Genomic DNA, 22,847 nt, shown 5'->3' on the forward strand with positions numbered 1-22,847 from the left:
TCTAGATTCTTTTGGCAAGGTGATAATCACAAGAAAAAATATAGATTAGCATCATGGGATATTCTTTGCCAACCAAAGGACCAGGGTGGATTGGGTATTCTAACCTCTCGGTCAAGAATATATGCCTCCTCAACAAATGGCTTTTTAAGCTCATTACTGAGGACAGGGTTTGGCAACAACTGTTCAGAAACAAGTATCTAGGTTCCAAAGCGCCCACACATGCACAGAGCAAACCAAATGATTCACATTTCTGGTCTGGCCTTATGAAGATAAAAAAATAATTCCTCAAATGGTGTTCTTTTCAGGTACATTATGGGAGCCATACTCGATTATGGAATGATACTTGGTTGGGCAATATTCCATTAAGCATTCAATTGCCATCTCTGTATAATGCTGCGAGGCACAAGCAAACCACAGCCGCGGAAGTAATGAGAAGTATACCTCTTAATTTATCTTTCCTGTGACCAATTGTGGGTGATAAACTAATTGAATGACAAAATTTAACTTTACAATTAGCTCACACAAATCTATCTAACGAGATATATAGGTTCAAGTGGGCTCTAAAGGGAAATGGATTATTTTCAGTCCAATCCATGTATAAGCAAATAATGAATCAACCTATTATGAATTCCCACAAGTGGCTATGGTAATTGAAACTCCCTTTAAAGATAAAGATATTCCTATGGTATATAGGTCGTTGGGTTATTTTGACCAAAGATAATTTGGCAAAAAAAATTGGGATGGTAGTCCAAAGTGCTACTTTTGCAATCACAATGAAAGCATACATCATCTCTTTTTTAAATGTTCCCCGGCCATGATCATCTAGTATATTGTCATAATAGCTTTGTGTATTAATAGACCTAGGAATATTGCTCATATGGTAGGCAATTGGTTACAGGAGGTGGGAACAAATAAAAAGAAAAGAACCTTGATTGGGGTAGCCGCCATTTTTTGAGCTATCTAATTTTGTCTTAATGATATTGTGTTTAATAAAAAAACAAATATGCTATTTATGCAAGCAATTTTTACGGGAACTTACTGATTAAGGTTCTAGAGACTACTACAAAAGGAGGATCAAAGAGAAGATGTATTGAATGTGTGCCACACTCTGGAGATGGTGATAATGGAAATCTTCGTAAAGCATAAGTGGTAATGTAGTTACAGAGTAGATGCTTCATGATGCTTTTTTACTATACTTTATCTCTTTATTGTTGCTAGCTTTTAGCCAAAATATTGTAATAATGATGGTAGCTGTATGCATCTCAGATGCAAAAAAAAAAAAAAAATAGAATGTTATCCATTTTCTAAAAAAAAATGTGACACTAAATGCAAAATATCTTAATAAAATTGTATGTTTTCAGACATAAAAAGTGCAATTCACCATACATGTTTTTATATAGGTTGATTTGGAGTATGAACCTTTTTGTTCCCTCTGTTCTACCTCTGAAACCCTCCCTGATAAATGGAGGTAAAATGGGGGATGTTGCAAGGCATGAAACTAAGTCTAGTCACAGTCACGCCATCGTAAATTTTTCTTGTCTACATCTTCTCCATGGCAAACAAGATACCAATACTACATCAAAGTCTCACCCGTTTTGGCGTTTTCTTGTTCATTACAGCCTAGTGGCAGTAGCAGTAGTAGCCTACTAGGCAGCAAGGCAGCTTGCAGCGGCCGGCTTTGTCGTCAGCTCGTCAGCCCGAACTGCATGCGTCACCACCCATGGACGGAAGCACCCGTCGAAAAATACAAGCATCCGATAGGCACAGACCCGACGTTGACAAATTGTTCATAGTATCAAACGCAAGACGTCGTTTTAGACACATCTTTGGTACACCTAAACACACATAGATATTGTCAATATGCAATTGATCCCTATCCTTGTAGTTGATTAGTTAATACTATTTGTGTATTTTCATCTAGGCTAGAATGCTAGGCACAACTGTAAACTATTAGGACATGTTTTATAATTGAAAGACTGTTCAAATTTGAATAATGGGAGGTGATGAATTGTATAAAGACAAATGTACGGATCTTGTTGCGAGGAACCGGTGTAAGTCAACTCTTGCCTTGCCTGTCGGTACCAACATTTCTCTAATGATATTGTGGCAGTGTAAGGTGTCCCTGTGCATTCACATAAATATAGGTTTGCTTCTTCTTCTTCCATGTCCATTGCAGCTGCCATTAAATTGGAGCTTGGAAGATACTTCACCTCACACTCTCCTTCTTTTGCTCATCCTCTTGTCGAACTCTCGCAGCTAAGAGCATCCATTTGTGTTGATTCGTAGGTGAGCTCTGGTGTTTTTGAATTTTGATGCCCAACACAACTGCTTCATGTGTTTGTTGAAAAGTTGTTTCTTTTTCCCCCTGGAAACTTCCTCATATGACTTGTCTTCTTGCTTTGTTGATGTCAATTTCTTTCTCTTTTGGTTAGGTGCTTTTGATCGATCACTTTCTGCGATACGCCGGTTGTTAGCTTGAACAAAGGTTGCGGTTGCTATCCTTAAGACCACGTTTGCATGGGCTGTGTATCATCGAAGCAGTTCAAACGAGCTCCGGGGTATGAGGATCCCAATATTTTGGCTAAAGGGACCACTTGTAAGAATCTGATTACTCCATGAGAAAATATTTAGGCTCTTTTTTGCAGCTCAAGAATAAAGGAATAATCCTAGTGCTTGCTTGCTGTTCACCTGTTCATACGTGTTGCAGTTTCTGTGAATGAAGTGGAGGCCCTCTATGAGCTGTACAAGAAGATAAGCCATTCCATTTTCAAGGATGGCCTAATTCACAAGGTACAGCCGTACAGCTTGCTTGCAGTGTGACCAAACCTTTCGCTATCGCGACAAATTTGGCCATGTGATTCTGAAGCTCTAAGCAAAATTAATTTCGACTGGTATTTTTCTTGTGCAGGAGGAGTTTCAACTTGCCCTCTTCAGGAACAGCAACAGGAAGAATTTTTTTGCCGATCGGGTCAGTTTTTTAATTCAGTCTCCATTGTAGCAGTTATCTCTTAGGTCATTTCAGTGCCCTTCAATTCTGGTGCCTAAACATATATAATTCCAGATTTTCCTGCTGAAACCTGACCTGGACACTTTCTTATTAGTCTGTTATCTTCATGCAAAAGCTTTTCTAGAAGTATCTGGTGTCAGCTAAACTGTAAAATCTGTCCAGATGTATGACACTCTTCTATAATATGTTCAGATATTTGATTTGTTTGATCTGAAGCGCAATGGGGTGATTGATTTCGGGGAGTTCATTCGGTCCCTCAACATTTTCCATCCGGACACGCCTTTGGCAGAAAAGATCGCCTGTAAGAATCCAAATTTCCTATTTCAGCTCCCATTTCCTGATGTATATGGCCTGAGGTACTTATTGCTCATTACTGCATTGTAGTATTTCAAGATATGGCATAAAAATGGGTCAATTTTTTCTTTTATATAGGAAAATCGGTCAATTTCGAGTAGTAGTATTGCAGCTTTATTTTCCCTTTTTTAGCTCGCTGAAAATCTATAGCAGAAACACAGTTTTCTGACAATTAGGCAGTTTAGAAGATAGAGGCAAACATGAAGCAGTAAAGATGATTTAGTATGCGAAGCAGCAGTCGTCTTGAATTTTTTTTGTGATAGTTATTAATCTCCTGTAATTATTTGTACCCAAGCATATTCTCTCGTCTTCTGTTCAGATGAGTCTTCTCTGTCTGACATCTCAAGGAATTCCTTCCTGCAGTTGCATTTCGGCTATATGATCTGAGAGGTACTGGATACATTGAACGCGAAGAGGTGTGTATCTTTAATAATTTGAATTGAATCATCGAATCATTCTTCTTACAATTCTTCGAAGGAACGTGATACTTACATAATATGCTGATATTACCAATTTCCATGCATAACCTAGCCTTCAGTATTCAGTACTGACAGGAGACAGCACATTTTTTTTAGGAGTACTGACAGCATATTTTCTTGTCATGCAAGAAATTAAGCCACAGTTGAGTAAAATAAATAATGGTAGCCTATTATGTTTGGAAAAAACTCCTTGTCCTAGAAAATCAAATGTTTATAAACTAATGGTAGCGTGTAATAATATCTTACTACTTTAACTCTGAAAATCCTAGAACTGAGACTTTATCTTTGATCAATCACGCAGCTCAAGGAAATGGTGCTTGCCATTCTGAATGAATCAGATTTGCTTCTTTCTGATGACGCCGTTGAACAAATTGTGGATCAGGTACAGTGCATCTAGATGAACCGTTACTTTCAGCTCTTCCCTACAGCTTATGTCTACCACGGATATTGTAGTGTGACACATTCGTTTGCACCAAATTGCCTTGCTACCTGACATTTGGCTATCACACAAGCCCAATTCCTTCACAAAACTTGTCATAGATTTCATTTTGAAATCGCTACTAGTGGCGCAAGAGCCAAGAAGCATTCACATTATGAGGTAGACAGCCAACACATGGGTTCATGATATGCTAACTCAAGTTACGGCAGACGTTCGAGCAAGCCGACATGAACGGTGATGGGAGGATAGATCCCGATGAATGGAAGGTTTTTGCTCGCAAAAACCCTGCTTTGCTGAAGAACATGACGCTTCCATACCTGAAGTAAGTCTACCTGGCACATTTTCATCTTGCAAAAATGCTTGGTGCTCTCCAGTTACCTGCAAATGATTTCATCTATCAAGTAGTAAACTCTGACATTTTGCGATGCACTGCGCGTCTCCTATACAGGGATATAACCATGGCATTCCCCAGCTTTGTTCTGACCTCTGCAGTTGGTGATGAAGAGTTGTAGCACCCTCGCAAAACTCCCCAGGCTCTTTCTATATTGCTCACTGTGGTCATGGCCAAGCTGTGAGGACACTGCAAGCTCAGGTTGCCAGTCATCAGCAAGCATCTATCTGGTGATTCAAGTCTCAGACATTCAGCAGCAGCAACCTCCTGAAGATGCAGGCACAGATCTGGGATTTTGGGGGTGAGATTAGGTGTGCTGTATATGGTAATAAAGAGATCCCGCAAAGAAGGACACCGCGCAAATTACTGTAGAAACAGACCACAAGGTTATTGTAACATGTAAGCAAGTGGTTCACTTGAGGGCGTGGTTGTAAGGATCAGAATGATGAGTGCTAGGTCTTCCCCTTTTCATTTTTGCTTTGGTTCTTGAGGCTGTAAAACTGGCATGTGAAGTGGCTGATTATTAAGTGATGCTGTGTACCAGTTTATAACAACTTCTAATAATTGGAGTCCCATGGTCAACTTTGTGTTGACTTTACAGAGTTGTAGATTTTGCCAGTACAATTTTGCAGAATAGCAGAAGCTACAGTCGACAACAGTTTTTGTCAGAATATATTCAGAAATGAAACTTGTCAGGTACAAAACTGAACGATCCTTTTTGTCACCTACTATGTTCATCACTCATCAGCACCTATCCATGTCCAGTACGACCACATAGATCCTTTACAGTGCATTTACATAGAACAAGCATGATAATGACGTACTTGCATGTAATCGTGAGCAATCTAAAACTAACAAGTCCATCTGTCTGAATCTTCGTAATTCACACGGCATGCATTTCAGTGTGTAACCTGGTACAGGTTCTTTATCGAAAAACACATATGTTGTGCTAGTAACTGCAATGGATATTCAGGTCGGTCCTACAGCTTCAGTTTTACCATCTCCTGCAAGTCCATAGGATAGCACATCTTGGTGTGCTGACCAGACCACACATTATCCGCCAAGATTCGGTTGACAGCATCTGTTGGGTGGAATTCGTCCCACCAGACATGGCTTGATGCGTCGCTGCAGGCCATCTGTGGAAGAACGCACATGAACAGGCCTCCATACTTGCCCAGCCCACAGCAAGCGTCAGTGGTGGTGACAAAACCTGCACATTGTAGTAATTCGATCATGATGTAAGTGCTGCCCTAAGGATAGAAAGCAATCTAAACATGCTAATGATGCATTTACTCACCATAGTGGTCACGATTATTTAGTATGTCCACAGACCCCTCAAAAGTGTCGCAATAACTGATCATAGAGTCTGTGTGCTGGTGGATGAACTCGCTGGACATGTGTCTTAGGGCATAGTTGAATTCAATCACGACATTGTTGATATAATCAATGCACTCCCCATTTTGACTGCCATACTCCTCAAGGAAATGAGGAGTGCAGCCAACAGGAGGTAGGCCCATCAGAATGACTTTTCGGACATTGATGTTGTACAGATTCTGCATAAAATCATCATTGTCAGAAGAGAGCATGCTATATACAACTCATCTAGATATCAAAAGTTCCACAGATAATCTGACAAGAACATATGACAAAGTTACAAAAAAAACATAATTCCTGTTCATTTATGAAAGTTCTATAAACATGAAAATAACTAAGCCATACTGTCAATACAACAATTTCATGGCATGCGCATCTTCAATCAACGCAAATCACATGTTCTATTTTAAGATTCATCAATGGAGATATATTAGGCATAGTGAAAAAATGAACATGAACCTAGAATCATGCTTTATCATAGTCAGGTCATGAGTAGAGAAGGATAAATGTGCAAGCTGTTTTGCCAGTTGAGTTTAAAGTAGAATACATTTAACTTGGACCCCCAAAATGTAGAGCGGTACAAACCACTCAAAAAATAAGTGAGATACGAGTAAGTCAGATGCACATTCAGTCCAAGACATAATCAATAGGGAAAATTGTAAAAGCCCACTTACATGAAAGGGAGTTTTCTTTTCATTTACCCACTCACAAGATCTTTCAATTCAGTCTTACACTTGCAAATTTGAAGTGTTTTTAGATACCCCCTTGGATCCATATGTCGCTTTGACCATCACACGTGTGTGCCACATGGCCGCAAATCGTGTTGCATGGCCTCCGTCAGCTTGTCCAGCGTGATGGGCGTGTGGCTTAGTTTCTCTCCATAGCTCGGCTCTCTTGTATCGTGCTCCCCTCCCAAACTCGTCACCCCAACACCCTCGCCATTAGACGCCACCCCTCACCAAGACCTCCGTCGTTGCCCCTCCCTCGTCCACCACCCCTTCCTCAGCTACCAGATACACCGGATTCGAAGGCGGAAGGAGGGGCGACCGACCTTGATGGACAAGCGGAATCCGGTGGTCACCACCTTTGAATCCGGTGTATTTGGTAGCTGAGGGAGGGGTGGTGGACGGGGAGGGGCGACGATGGAGGTCTTGGCGAGGGGTGGCGGCCGATGGCAGGGGCAATGAGCTTGGGAGGGGAGCATGATGCAGGGGAGCCAAGCTATGGAGAGCTATGGAGAGGAGCCAAGCCGCACGCCCGCCACGCTGGACGAGTCGACGGAGGCCACGCAGCACGATCCGTGGCCATGTGGTGTACACGTGTGACGGTCAAAGCGACATGGATCCAAAGGGGTATCTAAAAACACTTCAAATTTGCAGGTGTAAAATGAACTGAAAGTTCTTGTGAATGGGTAAATGAAAACCCCCCTGTCACGCAAGTGAGTTTTTGCAATTTTCCCTAATCAATATCAATTATAGGTCGTTAGCCCCTAGCATACACAAGATAACTGTTTCAATCAATTTAATTTAATATTCGATTAAAATGCTGCAACTGACGTCAATTGTTTATTTGCATTTTAATAACCATTCGTTAGCACAGAACTTAGGGTGAACTAATGCAAACCAATGTTGCTTTCTTGAAAAACAACCCATATTTGAAACTAAGAAAACCAATGAAAGGTAAAGGACATACACTCCAGAACTGCTACAATCCAAGGTTATAGAAATATATAATAGGTTAATCCATTTTCTGTGTTCAAATGAGTTAGCTTTTCCAAATAGCAAATGTATACAGTTTCCACATAAACAAGTATGTTTAAAAAACACAAATCATCCATTCACTCCTGGGTTTAGACTTGAGAACTGCAAAATACAATAGGCAAATGTGGGAGCAGCCCGTTAAAGCACGAGATAATTTATGAACTAATTGCAAGTAAAAATGGTTCATGCATGCGATCCCCAACTATAATTGGAACAGCTCCACCAAGCTAAACCATAGTATCACAATTAGAAATGCTCACATCTCGGGGCTAAGCATGATACTCCAACGCAATGATTTGCACAAAAACAGAGATAGCAGCCTAGGACAATCCAAATAGAGCAACAAATGCTGCACAGAATAAACTGGACAATGAGAACACACCTTGATTTCCTGCCTCACTGTATTGACAAGGAGCTGGTTGAACTCCCATGGTAGGTAACGCATCTGGACACCAGACACATTGCGCAGGTAGTAGTGGATGAAATCATTGCTCCCGATGGACACAAAGAACACCGACCTCCTGAACAGGTTGGCCACAGCCACCTCCCCGAGAGCCAGTGAGAGCTGCTCATATGTGTCCTCGACCTGCTGCACCTGCTGGGTCAGCGACACATGCATACCCTACAGCACAACCAAAATTGCAGTCAGCCCCACTGAATTAAGGGCCATACTGAAGTGAACAAACCACAATCAACAATAGAATGCCGTGGTCTGCACCAAGGATTGCGCGTTTTCCAAACAGATTCTCAACAACATCAGGACAATACTGCCAAATTGAACTTAACATGGATTTTTTGGGAGAGATGGGAGGACAGACCAGTTCAGAGCCACTACTGGAGATGATGCCGGCTGCGGCGGACGCATAGTTGACACCTTGGATCATTCCATCAATGTTGGTGAGGCCAGCACTGCCGACGCCCATGCGCATGTTCTGTTCAAGGTAGGGAGGCACGAAGGGGAGGCCCAGCCTCTCCGCTGCACGACGAAATCGAAACAAAGATCAATGACACAAGAACGATTCAAAACAAGAGAAGGTTTGAAGTAGTTCTTCAAAAAAAGAGAAGGTTGAGGAAATCGAGAAACAAGCCAAGGACAAACCAAAACCCACATCGGACATCTAAAATCCTCATCCGCCGCAACCTCAACGCACGGACTACTGGAATAGGGAGCCAGGGAACCAAAGGAGGCTGGGCGGAGCCTTACCGATGTAATCGACGGGGATGCGGCCGTTGGAGAATCGCCCGGTGGGGCGGCGCGTGTCGAAGTCGCGGCCGTAGGGCTCTCGGTCGGCGCGGGCGAGCGTGCCGAGGTAGTTGTTGGTGCCGACGTCGGCCGTGGAGTCGCCGATGACGAAGAGCGCCGGGACCAGCGGCGCGGACCGCACCGACGGGGACGGGGACGGCGAGGACAGCGTGGCGGCGGCGGCGGCGGCGGTGGAGTAGCAGCAGCGGGGAACGGAGACGAACAGGAGGAGGAGGACGATGAGGGGCGAGCGAGGCGCCATTTCCGGCGCAGGCGCGCGGTGGCGGTGGCGAGTTCGCGCGCTCGGCGGGTGGGAAAAAGTTGGGAGCGGCCGGTCGGGCGGAGCCGCTCGGCTCGGGGTGTGTGTGGACTTGGACAAGACGGTGGTGGACTCGGGTCGAGTCGGCTCACATATGCTGGTCGGGCTGGGCCGGTTGGCTACTGGGCCTCGTTTTGTGAACCAGGTCTGGTCCTGTCCGGTTCTGTATCTGAGGTGGGCAGAGCGGCTCTTGGTCGGATCTAGTTAGCGATTAGATCAGCCGCTCAAAAAGAAAAATAAAGTTAGAGGTTAGATCAGGTCTAGCAGAGGGCTAAGCAGCACGCCACGATTTCCTACATCATTTAGTCTAAAAAATCCTACATCATTGTATTGGCACCGAGCTGATAGAAATTCAGTCAAGAACTCTATGTTAGAATTTAGAGGGTTTTCTATTAAACTTTGAATTGGAGTCAACTTTGAATGGAGTTAAATTTCAGAAATTGAAAATTGGAAAAGGAAAAGAAAAAAAAAAGGAGAGAGATGAAGAGGCGATCACTGCTGGGCCACTACAAGCCCAATGAGGCCGAGAAGCCCATCACCACTAGGCGCACCTCCTCTTCCTTCCTAGAAAAGGGTTTCCTAGTGGTGAGCCACGGCCAGGTGCGCATACCCTCCACCCTAGCAGAGTACAACTCATTTGTGTGCCCACGTGGGTGTGGGGTGGTGGCAGCGTCTATTGGCTCCAACATTGGATCGATAGAGCAAAGGCCTCGGCTCCATCCTCACCTCAACCTTCCACCTCGCTTCGCTTGATCTCACCAGTGACCTCCTCAATCGTCCTCCTTGCTTCCGTGGCATGGTGAGTCCTACGATGCCGTAGGCGCACCTCCTTACAGTGGTGTGCCCGATCGTGCAGCGCTCGTTGTCACCGGCTTGTGACCATTCGTTGAGCAACGATCCATGTCTCTGTGACCTCGCGCATCGTCTTGGTGGTTGACTACAATATCTTGGTGCGCAGCTTGGCTTCGGCAGTGTCGCACGAGTGTGTCCTTGTTCTTGTGGTCTTGCGATTGTGTTCGGACTTGTGTGCCTTGCCTTCGTTCATGGCTTGGCCATGATGTTCGCGGCCAATTCGTGTTGTTGGTGATTGTGGCCACACCTTCGTGCATGTTTTGCAGGTGGTGACCGTGTTATGTGCACGTATGATCGTGTTATCGTGTGTTCTCCCCGTGTTCTAGTGCTCAGCAGCAATATCCTTGGCCTGGAGTTAGGCCTTTCTCTGTTCCAGCAATCTTTCACTCCTCGGACTTCAATTGCAGTAAGCCCTGCAGGAGGCATAGCGGCATTGTATCTCCGAGAACGAATGCCCATGACGACCTCGGCATACAAGGGGCATCTATGTTATGTTTTCAGAGCATTCATGTCCCTTGCTTTCGGCCTCTCCATCGTCTACTCCAGAAAGTAAGTGTAACACCCCAGGGAACACCATAAGCTCGAAGCACCACTAAAACCTACCTATAGCCCGCCGAACAAGAAAATTTCGTCAACACCTCCCCTATAAATAGAGGTATAACTGATCAAAGATCTCATACACAGAGATAAATATATCTTCACACTAATAGTAAGCATCCTAGCAAACGAAGAACATACCTCAATCACATATCCATACCGCAATGAGGCAAACATACAATAGACGATCAAGAGACATCAAACTGACATTACAACAAAAAAGATAAGCAGAAGTGATTTGTGCAAAAGTCATACTGGTGCCCATCCCGCATGCTCGACGTCACCTCAAGGCGTACCTGAAAAAAATAGCAAGGGTGAGATTCGAAAATCTCAGTAAGTAAATTGCTTTTAAAAACTATTTAGCTACAGTTGATTAAACATTTGTCCTTAACAAAGATAATAAGTTGAACCTGTTAACAATAACTAAAAAACATAATTAATCATGACAAAACATCAAAAACCACATACTAACATCCGCTAGCTATGATTCACCATATCAGTTCTATCTCAAACGATATTAAAGACTTCTTTGCAATGTAAGAACGACACCAAATCAATTAAAGTATAGACATCCATGATAATGCATATGTATGCATATGACATATTCTTTTTCACTCTTACCCCTCTACGAGCAACACAAGGGTGTGCGTTGTACCCCTCCACAGGCAACGTACGATATTGTGCCAGTACGGTCACAGCCATAAGACCACGATAAAACTTTCAATGCAAGATGCTATGCTTATAATATGATTCATGCATAGTCAACAACATAACTTCCAAGATATGCATAACTTTCAGAATCGCATACTATAATGAATGAACAACTACAAGCGATAAATCTTGCATTCTACACATCATAACTCAAGAATCAAGTAAACTTCGAAAAAAGTAAATTAAAGCAACAAGCTTATGCATAATCAAAAGGCATAACTTCCAACATAGGCATACATGTTATGCTTAGCATACGAGGAACGTAAATAAATGCAAGAGAAAAGATCTAACCCACTTCTTTTACCTCTTAATCCAGGAAAAACCATCCAATCTTCAAAATACGGAAAATAACACATTCACATTTCATTCAATAAACTATTAGTAAGTGCGGCAATTAAAATTTGGTGATAACCAAATAATAAGGTAAAGCGTAGCCACCCGCTATATTCACTTGCTTTTACTGACGATGAAGACAAAAGCTAGTTGCGTCCCGAAGCGGCACAACTTGAACAAGTACATACATTAGCACCAAAATGCCGCAACAACAAAAGAAAAAGGAGACACGTTACTACATTTGAAAACCCCATGCACAAGGCAATATTGAATACGGCGGAGAAACATCTACCGCTAGACTAGCACAATGATGGTGTGATCCTCCTCTAGTTAGGTCGAGGTCCAAAGAACTGAAATAAATGCCCGAGCTAAAGAACATTGGACAACAACAATATTTATCAATTACTCCTAATCTGCTCAAAGAACATGAACAAGACCACCACTGGATAGTAATCGACAAGACCTACGACCTTTATTGTAACAATACGATTGAATCTGACACCAGTTAAACCTCAAATTTTGATTTATATTGCTACACGCGACGGATCGACCAAAACACCAATCCAGCGATGAAAACGACTGAACTCCACAATCCTCAAACAACTAAGGACTACGAAGAAAATCACCTTTGGAGCGAGATCATGAATCAACAACGAAATCTGGCTAACTCGTGAAAACCCCTTCTCTTTTCTTCTTCTTCTTCCCTCTTCGTCCTTCTTCCTTCCTTCTTCTTCCTTCTTCCTTCCTTCTTCTTTCTTCTTTCTTTCCTTCTTTCTTCTTTTCTTTCTTTTATTTTCTTCCTTTCTTATTTCTTTTCTCCTGGCCAGCCGGCCCCTTCCTCTCAGCCCCTCCCGCCGCCCCTACTCTCATCTGTCGGTGGGGCTCCATCGAGCGTCGACGGCGGTAGGGCGACACTCTGGCCGGGCTTCGGTGACCAGGCAGCACGGCACGTCCGGGCAGGCGACAGCAATGCGATGACACGGCACGGCGTGATCGAGCGCTGGTGGCAAGGCAACACCACGTGGTTGGGCGCAACTACCAGTGGGCACCGACGGCTGGCCCGATGGTCGGGCTGGCGAGGAGCAGTGATGGGCGACGACGGCGGGTGACGGTAGCACGATGATGAACTACAGCGGCACGGAGGCAGGACGACCCATCAAAGAGGACAGAGGTTGGAGCCGGTCAGGCATTGGGTTGAATGGGGGAGTCGGGCTTTCTTTTCATCCAACGGTCTAAATTAATTGGTGAATGTACGAGATATCGCTTAGAGAGGGGGTGAATAGGCGTTTCCAGAAATTTTAAAACTTCAAAGCGGATTAAAATGTCCAGATGCTCCAGGTAAGTCCAGAGACTCCGGGTTATACAGACCCGGATACTCCGAGCGAACCCGAATACTCCGGCTTGATTAGGAAATCGAGAAACTAAGAACTTTTAAGCAAACCAAATTTAGTCTATGAGTTACCACAAGTTCTAATAGATGCCTAAAGACCTATTGATCAACAACCTACAACAAAAACACTCACAAGCAAGTAGATCGAGGCAAATCTCCTAAAATCAACTAGAACAAGATAATGTGCACAAAGTAAAGGAGACAAGACATTGTATCCCAAAGTTCGGCCACTCCACAAAGAAGTGCCTACGTCTTCATTGAGGAGCTCACAAAGAGTTGGGTCTCTTTCAACCCTTTCCTCACCCAAACGACCACCAAGATCAATCTAGGGTTGCTTACTCAAATTGTTGGGGGTAATACAAATTTTCCGGGGCACTCCACAAGCTTGGGCGCTCTCCGGACGATGCCTAACCATCTAGGAGCTTAAGGCTCCAAGAGTAAAGAACACGGATCGACGGCTTAACGATGAACTCAAGTGCTCAAGATTGGATATAAGCTCACTAGCTCTTTAATCTCACTCTCCCAACCTTACTCTCCAAACCTTCGAAGATTTAATGTTTTAGTGGAGTTAGGAGGGCTATTGAATGGCTATAAATGAGTTTATCCATGAGTAGCTCAGCAGCAAATGAAGGAAGGGGAGAGGGGGGTATTTATACCCACTCTCTCAAAAACTAGCCATTACTGTGTTTTTTGAACTGATCCAGAGTATCCAGATCAACCTGGAGACTTCGGGTTGGCACGCCACGCACAGTCATAAGCTTGTCCGGAACCCTACCCAGAGGGTCCGGATGAAAACAGAACTCCGGAGTATCCGGGTCAACCCGGAGACTCTGATGTAAATATTTAGGTGCAAACCGAGACTCCCTACTGGAGAGAAGTCCGGAGGCTTCGGTCACCCGGAGTATCCGAGCCAACTCAGAAACTCTGTGTTAAAATTAAATACCTATCCCGAGAGGTCGGCTAGGAGCTCCACCCGGAGACTCCGAGTTGCTGTCCAGAATCCAGAGTATCCGGCCTTACTCGGAGACTCCGGGTTCAATCAAGATAGAAATTTTCCCAGTATCTGTGGATTATTGTGTATCTCAATTTTCTTGTTCTAGAAGGATATCATGAGCACTAAGACACCAACAAAACTATCAATACATGTCCCTCTTGATAGAACGACATTCCTAAACTAAAATTTGAAAATAAAGCGAATTAAAACCTATTGAGTAACTACATGCCGCTTCACTTTTCTTTTGAGGGATATCATCGTCTTTTAATTTCTCCATCGGGACTAAAACCTATACATAACCTCAATAAACATCAATAAACATGTTAGTTCCTTAATTGTTTGTCATCAATTAGCCAAAACCCATATAGGGGGCCTAGATGCATTTACAGTTTCCCCCCTTTTAGTGATTGATGACAACACGATTAAGCTTACAAAAGATAATTGAATTAATGATTTTTGAATTCTAAGGTATATGGTGAGATCCCCTAAATGTGTGCATTGATTGAAATTTAAATTTTAGATCAAATGCACATATTTAAATGAATTCTTTTACGAGAACTCCCCATATATCTTAGCATTTGTGAGATACAAGAGAGTGAACATGATAAGCATTGATGCATATGACAGGATATATCACAAAAAGAAAGAGAAAAGCAAATATTACATCAAGCATATCATAGCATCATACTAACATAATAAAGACTTACAAATATTAAAGCTCAACTACTAGCACACCACCACAATGTCACAAAATATTACATAGGTCTTACATGCCCAACGGAAATGATAAAGATTGAAATACATAAGAGAGAAGACACACTGCCTAGAACAGAACAAAACAGCATAATAGATTAGGCATTCTCTCCCCCTTTGGCATCAAGCACAAAAAAAAGGAAAGAGAAGCAAAGATGAAGAACTACTCGTTGTCTGCCGCAAACTCCTCATCTTCATCACCATCGTCTCCGTTGCCATCATTATCATCATCATCATCAGGAGAGCTAACCTCGGCTCCTGCTACGTCCTCCTCCTCAGTCTCCTCATCATCAACTTCTTGGGCATGTGAAGTCCCAGCAGCAGCTTGAGCATCGTCATACCAAGCCCACGGATTGTCAAAGGTCTCGGGCTCGCTAACCTCTTCCTCAGAGGCAAGTGGAGAGCAAGGGGACTGAATCCCCAAATGAGCATGAATGGCCTTTTGTCTCTCCTCTATCTTCCTCAACCTCGCATTAGTCTTGTCTTTGTATTCCTTGATCTCTGTGGTATTATGAGTGCAAATTCTGAATATAGCCTTGAGAGCCATTTTGATGAAGGAAGGAGCCACGTGAGGAAGATCGACGCTTCGAAGCCACCCTTTGAGCACTTGGAGCCTTGGGTGGAGGAGAAGGTGGAGGTGTATAGGATTTTGTGCTTACCAACCTCATCCTATAGGGCTCATGCTTCACTTCTTTGAAAAAAAATTCTTGGTAACCTTCTCAAGCATGTACATAATGTATGGAGCATAGGCACAACTTCGTGTAAGAGAGTGTGATGCAGTATGAATCTCTTCCCATATGAAATCCACCACACTAAAGGAAGCGGCCTCATTTGATATCCTAGCTAGGAGGTTTCTTGAGATACCTTGTACCATTGTGGCATCTCCACTCTTTGGAGCCAATGTGAGACGAAACAAGGAGTTGATATATTTGTAGAAAGGCCTCATTCCCGTAACCGTGCGATAAGTCACCTTTCCATGATCCTCATACATAAATTCCATATCTTTGGAGGAGAGTTAGGTCTCATTGTGAATTTTGGTCTTTTGCGTATCACGGACATCAAATCCAAATACATAAGCAAAAGCCCGACATGTAATTTTGTATTGCTCTCCGTCGATCATCCAGAACATGGTTTGATTTTTCTCATGATCATACCAAAGTGTTGCGTAGAATTGGACAATCACCTCCTCACTCCAATCAAATTTTAAACACATGAGGTCTTTGATTCTTTTCTCTTCTCAAGCTGCAATAACTTCATTAGAAATCAGATCATTCTTCCTTTGCATATAATCATAATCAATCCATTGCATTGGAGTTATTGGCTTCTTCTTAGTGAGAGTCACTGTTTCATAAAAATCCGCTTGAAAGTCACTCCAAAATCGATGATCAGCCACATTTTTCACATACTCAAATGGATTTTCATATTTTTTTCTATTTTCACCTTGCTTGCCTTCTTCATATTGTTTATGACTTGTTTAGACGTATCCATTGTTGTATGTGCCTTGAGAGGCCTGTGAAGCTTCAAGGGACCCATCATTGGATTTTCGTCTTCCTCAATTTCTTCTTGCCTATGAGTACTTGAGCCGGAGGCCACGGCTTTTCCCTTGCCTCTATCTCCTATTGTTCCACTTTCTCTTCCTCTTCCCTGAGACATCAAAATATCACCTCGAGGTACATTTGTGGTTTGGGCCGCCTCATCAATCTGAATACCACCAGCTTGAGTTACCCTTACTTTCCTAACAACCTTGCGAACTCGCCTCGGTCTACCACCATTGCCACTTACACTGCACTGCCACTATCATTGCCACCAGATTCAGCAGGCTGCGGAGGCGAATCGCTTTGAGCATGCAGATCAAAACAAGTTTTCGTCCTTCGTTGATAGGTTTGAGAATCAAACTTGTCACGGACCATCTTGATATACCCTGAGATAGATATGAATAGGACGCTTGAGATTCAAGAAGAATTGCACAAGATTTGAACTGACAAACGATTCTCAGACGAACAAGTCTGTATAGCCCATCCGGGCCAAGCCGGATACTTTGGGTAGCCCGACTCCGAGAGAATAATATGGGATTTGGTAATTTGTCCGATGCATTGCAAAACCCTTGAAGTAGGTGCTTCTAGGATGGATAAGGAGTATTTCTTCCAGAGGGATTTGATTCTAGATAAAGATATTGAGAGATCCGGTAGAATGTTCTTGAGGAGTACCTTTAGGTCACACAACACTCGAACAGTCAATCCGAAGGGAGGGCCAAAGAATCCAACCTAGAGATGAAGGTGATTTGATGAAGAACTCACCAAATCCACAATGGAGTCTTGAAATCACCGGAGGGGGCTTCTCCACGATGAGAGGGTTGAAAAAGGAGTTGAAAGAATGAGGTGAAGGGGTAACTTCTCAGGAAGATACAGAATCTAGGATGACCCGGAGTATCCGGGTGGACCCGGAGACTCCGGATTGGAAAATAATTCCAGACCAGACGCTCTCCCAGAGGGGAACCTGAACCATTTATGATCAGCCAGCAAACAACAATACATAACTATGATCACAAGTAGCAAATTATGATCACAAGATCAAGAACCAAATATTTAGAAAATAGTACACAAAAGACATTTTTGCAAACTCCTAGCTATAAAGCTAAAACAATCAATTGTATGCAACATATCAAGCAACGTTGCGAGAATCTAGGATATTTAGCTCACTTCTCAACTCATAAAACCTTTTCTCATCTAGTGGCTTGGTGAGGATATCGGCTAGTTATATTTCGGTTCTTACATGGTGAATATCGATATCCCCTTTGGTTGAATGATCTCTCAAGAAATGATGTCAGATGTCTATATGTTTGATTGTTGAGTGTTGCACGGGATTGTTTGCTATTTTGATGACACTCTCATTATCACACAAAAGTGAGACTTTGGTCATGTTGTAGCCATAATCTCTCAAGGTTTGCCTTATCCGAAGAAGTTGAGCACAACAAGCACCCGCGACAACATACTCGGCTTCGGTGGTGAAAAGGACTACGGAATTTTGTTTCATAGATGACCAAAACACGAAGGACCTACCCAAGAATTGACAAGTCCCGAATGTGCTCTTCCTATCCACTTTGCAACCGGCATAATCGGAATCCGAATAGCCGATGAGCTCAAAGGATGAACCCTTAGGATACCATAAGCCAAGGTAAGGGATATGAACTAAATATCTAAGAATTCTTTTAACAGCTACTAAATGACACTCTTTTGGAGTGGTTTGAAATCTTGCACGCATGCATACACTAAGCATAATATCAGGCCTAGATGCACAAAGGTAAATCAAAGATCCTATCATGGAGCGATATACCTTTTAATGCACGGCATTCCCTTCTTCGTTGAGGTCGAGATGTCCATTAGTTTGCATGGGAGTCATGATAGGCTTCGCATTCTCCATATCAAACTTCTTGAGAATATCTTTGATGTACTTAGTTTGACATATGAAGGTCCCTTCCTTGAATTATTTGATTTGAAATCCTAGAAAGAACTTCAACTCTCCTATCATTGACATTTCAAACCTCTTAGTTATGATCCTACTAAACTCTTCACAAAATATTTTGTTAGTATAACCAACTATAATGTCATTGACATATATTTGGCAAACAAATAAATCATTATCAACACTTTTAGTGAAAAGAGTAGAATCGGCTTTGCCTATTTGAAAGCTTTTCTTGATAAGAAAATTCCTAAAGTATTCATACCATACTCTAGTTGATTTCTTAATTCCATAGAGCGTCTTATGAAGTTTATACACATGATGAAGATGTTTAGGATCTTCAAAAATCCTGGTGGTTGCTCCACATAAACCAATTTGGAGATTGGTTCATTAAGAAAAGCGCTATTTACATCCATTTAATATAGCTTGAAATCATGGTGAGTGGCATAGGCAAGTAATATTTGAATAGACTCAAGCCTACCTATGAGAGTATAGGTTTCACCAAAATCCAAACCTTCGATTTGTGTGAAGCCTTAAGTAACTAACCTTGTGTTGTTCCTTGTCATGGTCCCATTCCCATCTTGCTTATTGCGGAAGACCCATTTGGTGTCAATCACATTTTTATTGGGTCTATCTACCAATGACCATACTTTATTTCTCTTAAAGTTGTTGAGCTCTTCTTGCATGATCATCATCTAATCCGGATCTCTAAGTGCATCATCTACCTTTAAAGGCTCCAAAGAGGAGACAAAAGAGTAATATTCACAAAAATTTACAATTTTAGAATGAGTAGTTACTCCCTTTTATATATCACCAAGTATATTGTCGAAGGGGACCTCTTTGGACACTTTGATGAACTCTTGGGTGTGGCACTTGGGATTGGAGTTGAATTTCTTCCACTTCATCATCATCGAGGAATTTGTTGGAGTTATCATGAGCTTGATCTTGATACTGACCTTGGTCTTGATCTTAAGTTGATATAGATGGATCCACTTGAGTTGATGATGATAGATGAGCTTGATCATTATTGGCCATTTGTAGTTCTTGAGGCTCTTGGGGCTTAATTTCACCTATTGTCATCTTCTTTATCACCTCACTTGGAATTTCTTCATCTCTTAAAACATTGAGATCAACTTGCTTCACTTGAGAGCTGTTAGATTCATCAAGTGTCACGTCACGTGCAATTTCAACACAACCGGTGGTTTTGTTGAAAACACAGTATGCGTAGGCATTTGATCCATAACCAAGCAAAAAACCTTCATATAATTTAAGAGCAAATTTGGAACTTCTTACTTTCTTATTTAGAATAAAGCATTTACTACCAAAAACTCTAAAATATGAAATATTAGGCTTGTTACTGGTTAGAAGCTCATAGGCGGTCTTCTTCAAGATCTTGTGGAGATACAACCGGTTGATGGCATGACATGCGGTGTTGACGGTCTTTACCCAAAATTGATTCAAAATTTTGTATTCATCAAGCATTGTCCTCGCCGACTCTATGAGAGTCATATTCTTTCTCTCGACAACCCCATTTTGTTGAGGGGAGTAGGGTGCTGAGAACTCATGCTTGATCTCTTCTTCAACAAGGAATTCTTCAACTTGTGTATTCTTGAATTCACTTTCATTGTCACTTCTCACCCTCTTGATCTTCACACCAAATTTGTTTCGAGCTTTTCTCACAAATTTCTTGAGTATAGCTTGTGTTTCACTTTTGTCATGCAAAAAGAATACCCAAGTGAAACGAGAATAGTGATCAACAATAATCAAACTATATTTGTTACCGCCAATGCTTATGTAGGCAATTGGTCCGAATAAGTCCATGTGAAGGAATTTCAATGGTCTTGTGATCGTCATCACATTCTTGGCGAGGTAAGTAGCTCCAATTTACTTTTCTGCTTGACATGCACTACAAATTCTATCTTTCTCAAAAAAAAATATTTGTTAGTCTAAGGATGTGCTCCCCTTTTAGAAGTTTAGACAAATTTCTCATGCTAACATGTACTAGTCGGCGATGCTATAGCCAACCCATACTAGACTTAGCAATCAAGCAAGTTTTAGGTCTCACTTCATCCATTAAAAAATCAACAAGATAAAATTTACTTTTCAACTTACCGGTGAAGCCTATTGAGGTGTCATCTCTTCTAGAGACAGTCACACCTTCATTAGTAAAAAGACAATTATAACCTATCTCACAAAGTTGTAATACGTATAACAAATTATAACTAAAAGATTTAACTAATAAGACATTTGAGATAGAATGATCATTGGAAATAGCAATTTTACCTAAGTCAATTACCTCTCCTTTCCCATCATCAAAAAACGATATTTTCATGAGATCCTTCATTTTGTTCAAATGATGAGAACACCCCCTTCTCTCCGGTCATATGATTTGTACATCCACTATCTAGCACCCAACTCGATCCACCGGAGGAGTATGCCTACAAAATAATTTTAAGTCTTCGTTTTAGACACCCAAATTTGTTTGGGTCCTTTCATGTTAGTCACAAGCACTTTTGGTACCCACATATTCCTTTTCACAACTCTATCTTTTGCACGGACACCAATATATAGAGCAACTACTTTACCACGGTGGTTCCTCTTAAGCACATAAGATGCATAAAATGTGGATTGATGTGCATGCCATTTGGATTGTTTGGCTTGTGTGGTGAGACTATTTTGCTTGCCTCCATTGATGAATTTAAGGCACCCCTTGCCATTGATCACCACAAGCTCACTTGGTTTGCTTGTATACATATCAAATCCAAGATCTCTCTTTTGCCTATTGTCCTTGATCTCAATTGTTTGTATAGTGTATCTTTGGATTTGTACATCTTGATGTACCCATACTTAACCAAGCCGTTAGCCTCTCATTTTCCTTTTGCAATGCTTGCAAAGATTGAATATTAGTAGCACAAGCATTTATATCAATATTATAACAATGAGAGAAATCATTACTAGTGGAAGCACTAGAGAGCAAGATTGCATCATTAGAAGTAGGAGAGCTATTCTTAAGAGCATCAAATTGCACTTCAAGAGTTTTATAAGATTCATCTTAACATTCAAAATTCTCTTGAAGTGTAACATTCCTACTCTGAAGACTAGCAACAGATTCATTGGCCAAGCTAAGTTGCTTGGTCACCTTCTCAACCTTCTCCCTCTCTTTAGCAATAAGCTCCTCGAATTCAAGGTTTCTCTTCTTTTCAAGATGATCAATTCTTCTTGCTTCTCAAGAATCTCCTCATGACTCTCTATTGTTTCTATTAGTTCTTTTATTTTAGACATAGTATTTTTACTAAGATCTTTAAACATGCTTTTACTATCACTATCACTATCATTATCTAGGATCCTCGTGGATGAAAAATGAGCTATGTTGGAATGAAGCTTAATATAGAAGTATTTGTATAAAAGGACTAGGTTACGATTTGCAATGACTTGTGGCTCGTGGAAAACCTTGTGAACATGTTTGCAAAAATAAAAACTTGAAATCTTTCTTAAAGATCCAGTATGCTATTACAAGATAACACCATAGATTTCTTTGCAAAACTAGAACTTAGAGCAACTGAAGTATATTTGAAGAAGTCCTATAAAAAATAAAGTCCATGTGACCATAGGAACATAGTTCATAGAACCTAAAGCCAGTTGTTACCAACGAAGTCCCGCTTTGTTTTTGACTTGATGTGGTTCAAGAAAAGGTTTCTTCCCAACAATACGTTGGTGGGTTTCCCAATAATATTGTATTTTAAGGAAATTTCAATAATTTTAGGTGGTCGATATTACATGTCTTTATGACTATGAGCTCTAAGCCATATGCATAAGAATGTTGCGCAGCATAATGCTGCAACAACAAAGCTATTATAAATTGGACAAAGTTATAAAATCATATGATAAGTAGATCATGGATAATTTAGCATCATGACAACTCTTGTTACTAGATGTTGTAAGGTAATTGTGGATTGCTTATACTCAATTTGTTCTTTTTTATTTGTCTTTATAAGATCCTAAGAAGAGACACGGTCATAAGTGCCCATCTCATTTAGTGTTGGCTATATTTTTCAAAGCTTAACTCTATATTTTATTGGTTGGGTAGTTAGGGAGATAACTAACTTAGAAGAATACGAGCACATCCTTTCTTCATACCTATACACAAAGTTAAAAGGGGAAAAAAAGACAGAAGGAGTAGAGTGTTTTTTAAGGATTTAATTTCCCGAAGAAACTATTATGACTTCTATTCTGTAATAGCTTAAAAAAGTAAGCACATTATAAGCGATCGCGAATAAAGAACTTGTTGGTGGAACTTAAAAAATTGATCGAATGTTCCAACATTCACGACGAGAAACGTGATTCACACAACGATTTATTGTCGATGAATCATACGCAGAGTCCTTATCATCG

At 41.6% G+C, this 22,847-nt stretch overlaps 2 protein-coding genes across 2 annotated transcripts; one reads left to right on the plus strand and one right to left on the minus strand.

The window, feature by feature from the left end:
- The first annotated feature begins 2,060 nt into the window (after positions 1-2,060).
- LOC133922262 (calcineurin B-like protein 7) lies at positions 2,061-5,199 on the plus strand. The gene is made up of 9 exons (XM_062367505.1): positions 2,061-2,286; positions 2,433-2,596; positions 2,708-2,790; positions 2,909-2,968; positions 3,200-3,308; positions 3,725-3,777; positions 4,142-4,222; positions 4,489-4,601; positions 4,728-5,199. Exons 2-9 carry the CDS (start codon positions 2,518-2,520, stop codon positions 4,789-4,791), a joined length of 642 nt encoding a protein of 213 aa, XP_062223489.1. The 5' UTR covers positions 2,061-2,286; positions 2,433-2,517; the 3' UTR covers positions 4,792-5,199.
- Positions 5,200-5,319: 120 nt separating this feature from the next.
- On the minus strand, positions 5,320-9,757 carry LOC133922261 (GDSL esterase/lipase 7-like). Its single transcript, XM_062367504.1, has 5 exons — positions 9,009-9,757; positions 8,623-8,780; positions 8,187-8,426; positions 5,968-6,223; positions 5,320-5,880 (listed from the first exon to the last, which is right to left on the minus strand). The coding sequence occupies exons 1-5, from the start codon at positions 9,307-9,309 to the stop codon at positions 5,651-5,653; spliced, it is 1,185 nt and encodes a 394-aa protein (XP_062223488.1). The 5' UTR covers positions 9,310-9,757; the 3' UTR covers positions 5,320-5,650.
- Positions 9,758-22,847: the final 13,090 nt, after the last annotated feature.

The sequence above is a fragment of the Phragmites australis genome, chromosome 6 (assembly GCF_958298935.1).
Source record: "Phragmites australis chromosome 6, lpPhrAust1.1, whole genome shotgun sequence".
Classification (NCBI taxonomy): Eukaryota; Viridiplantae; Streptophyta; class Magnoliopsida; order Poales; family Poaceae; genus Phragmites; species Phragmites australis.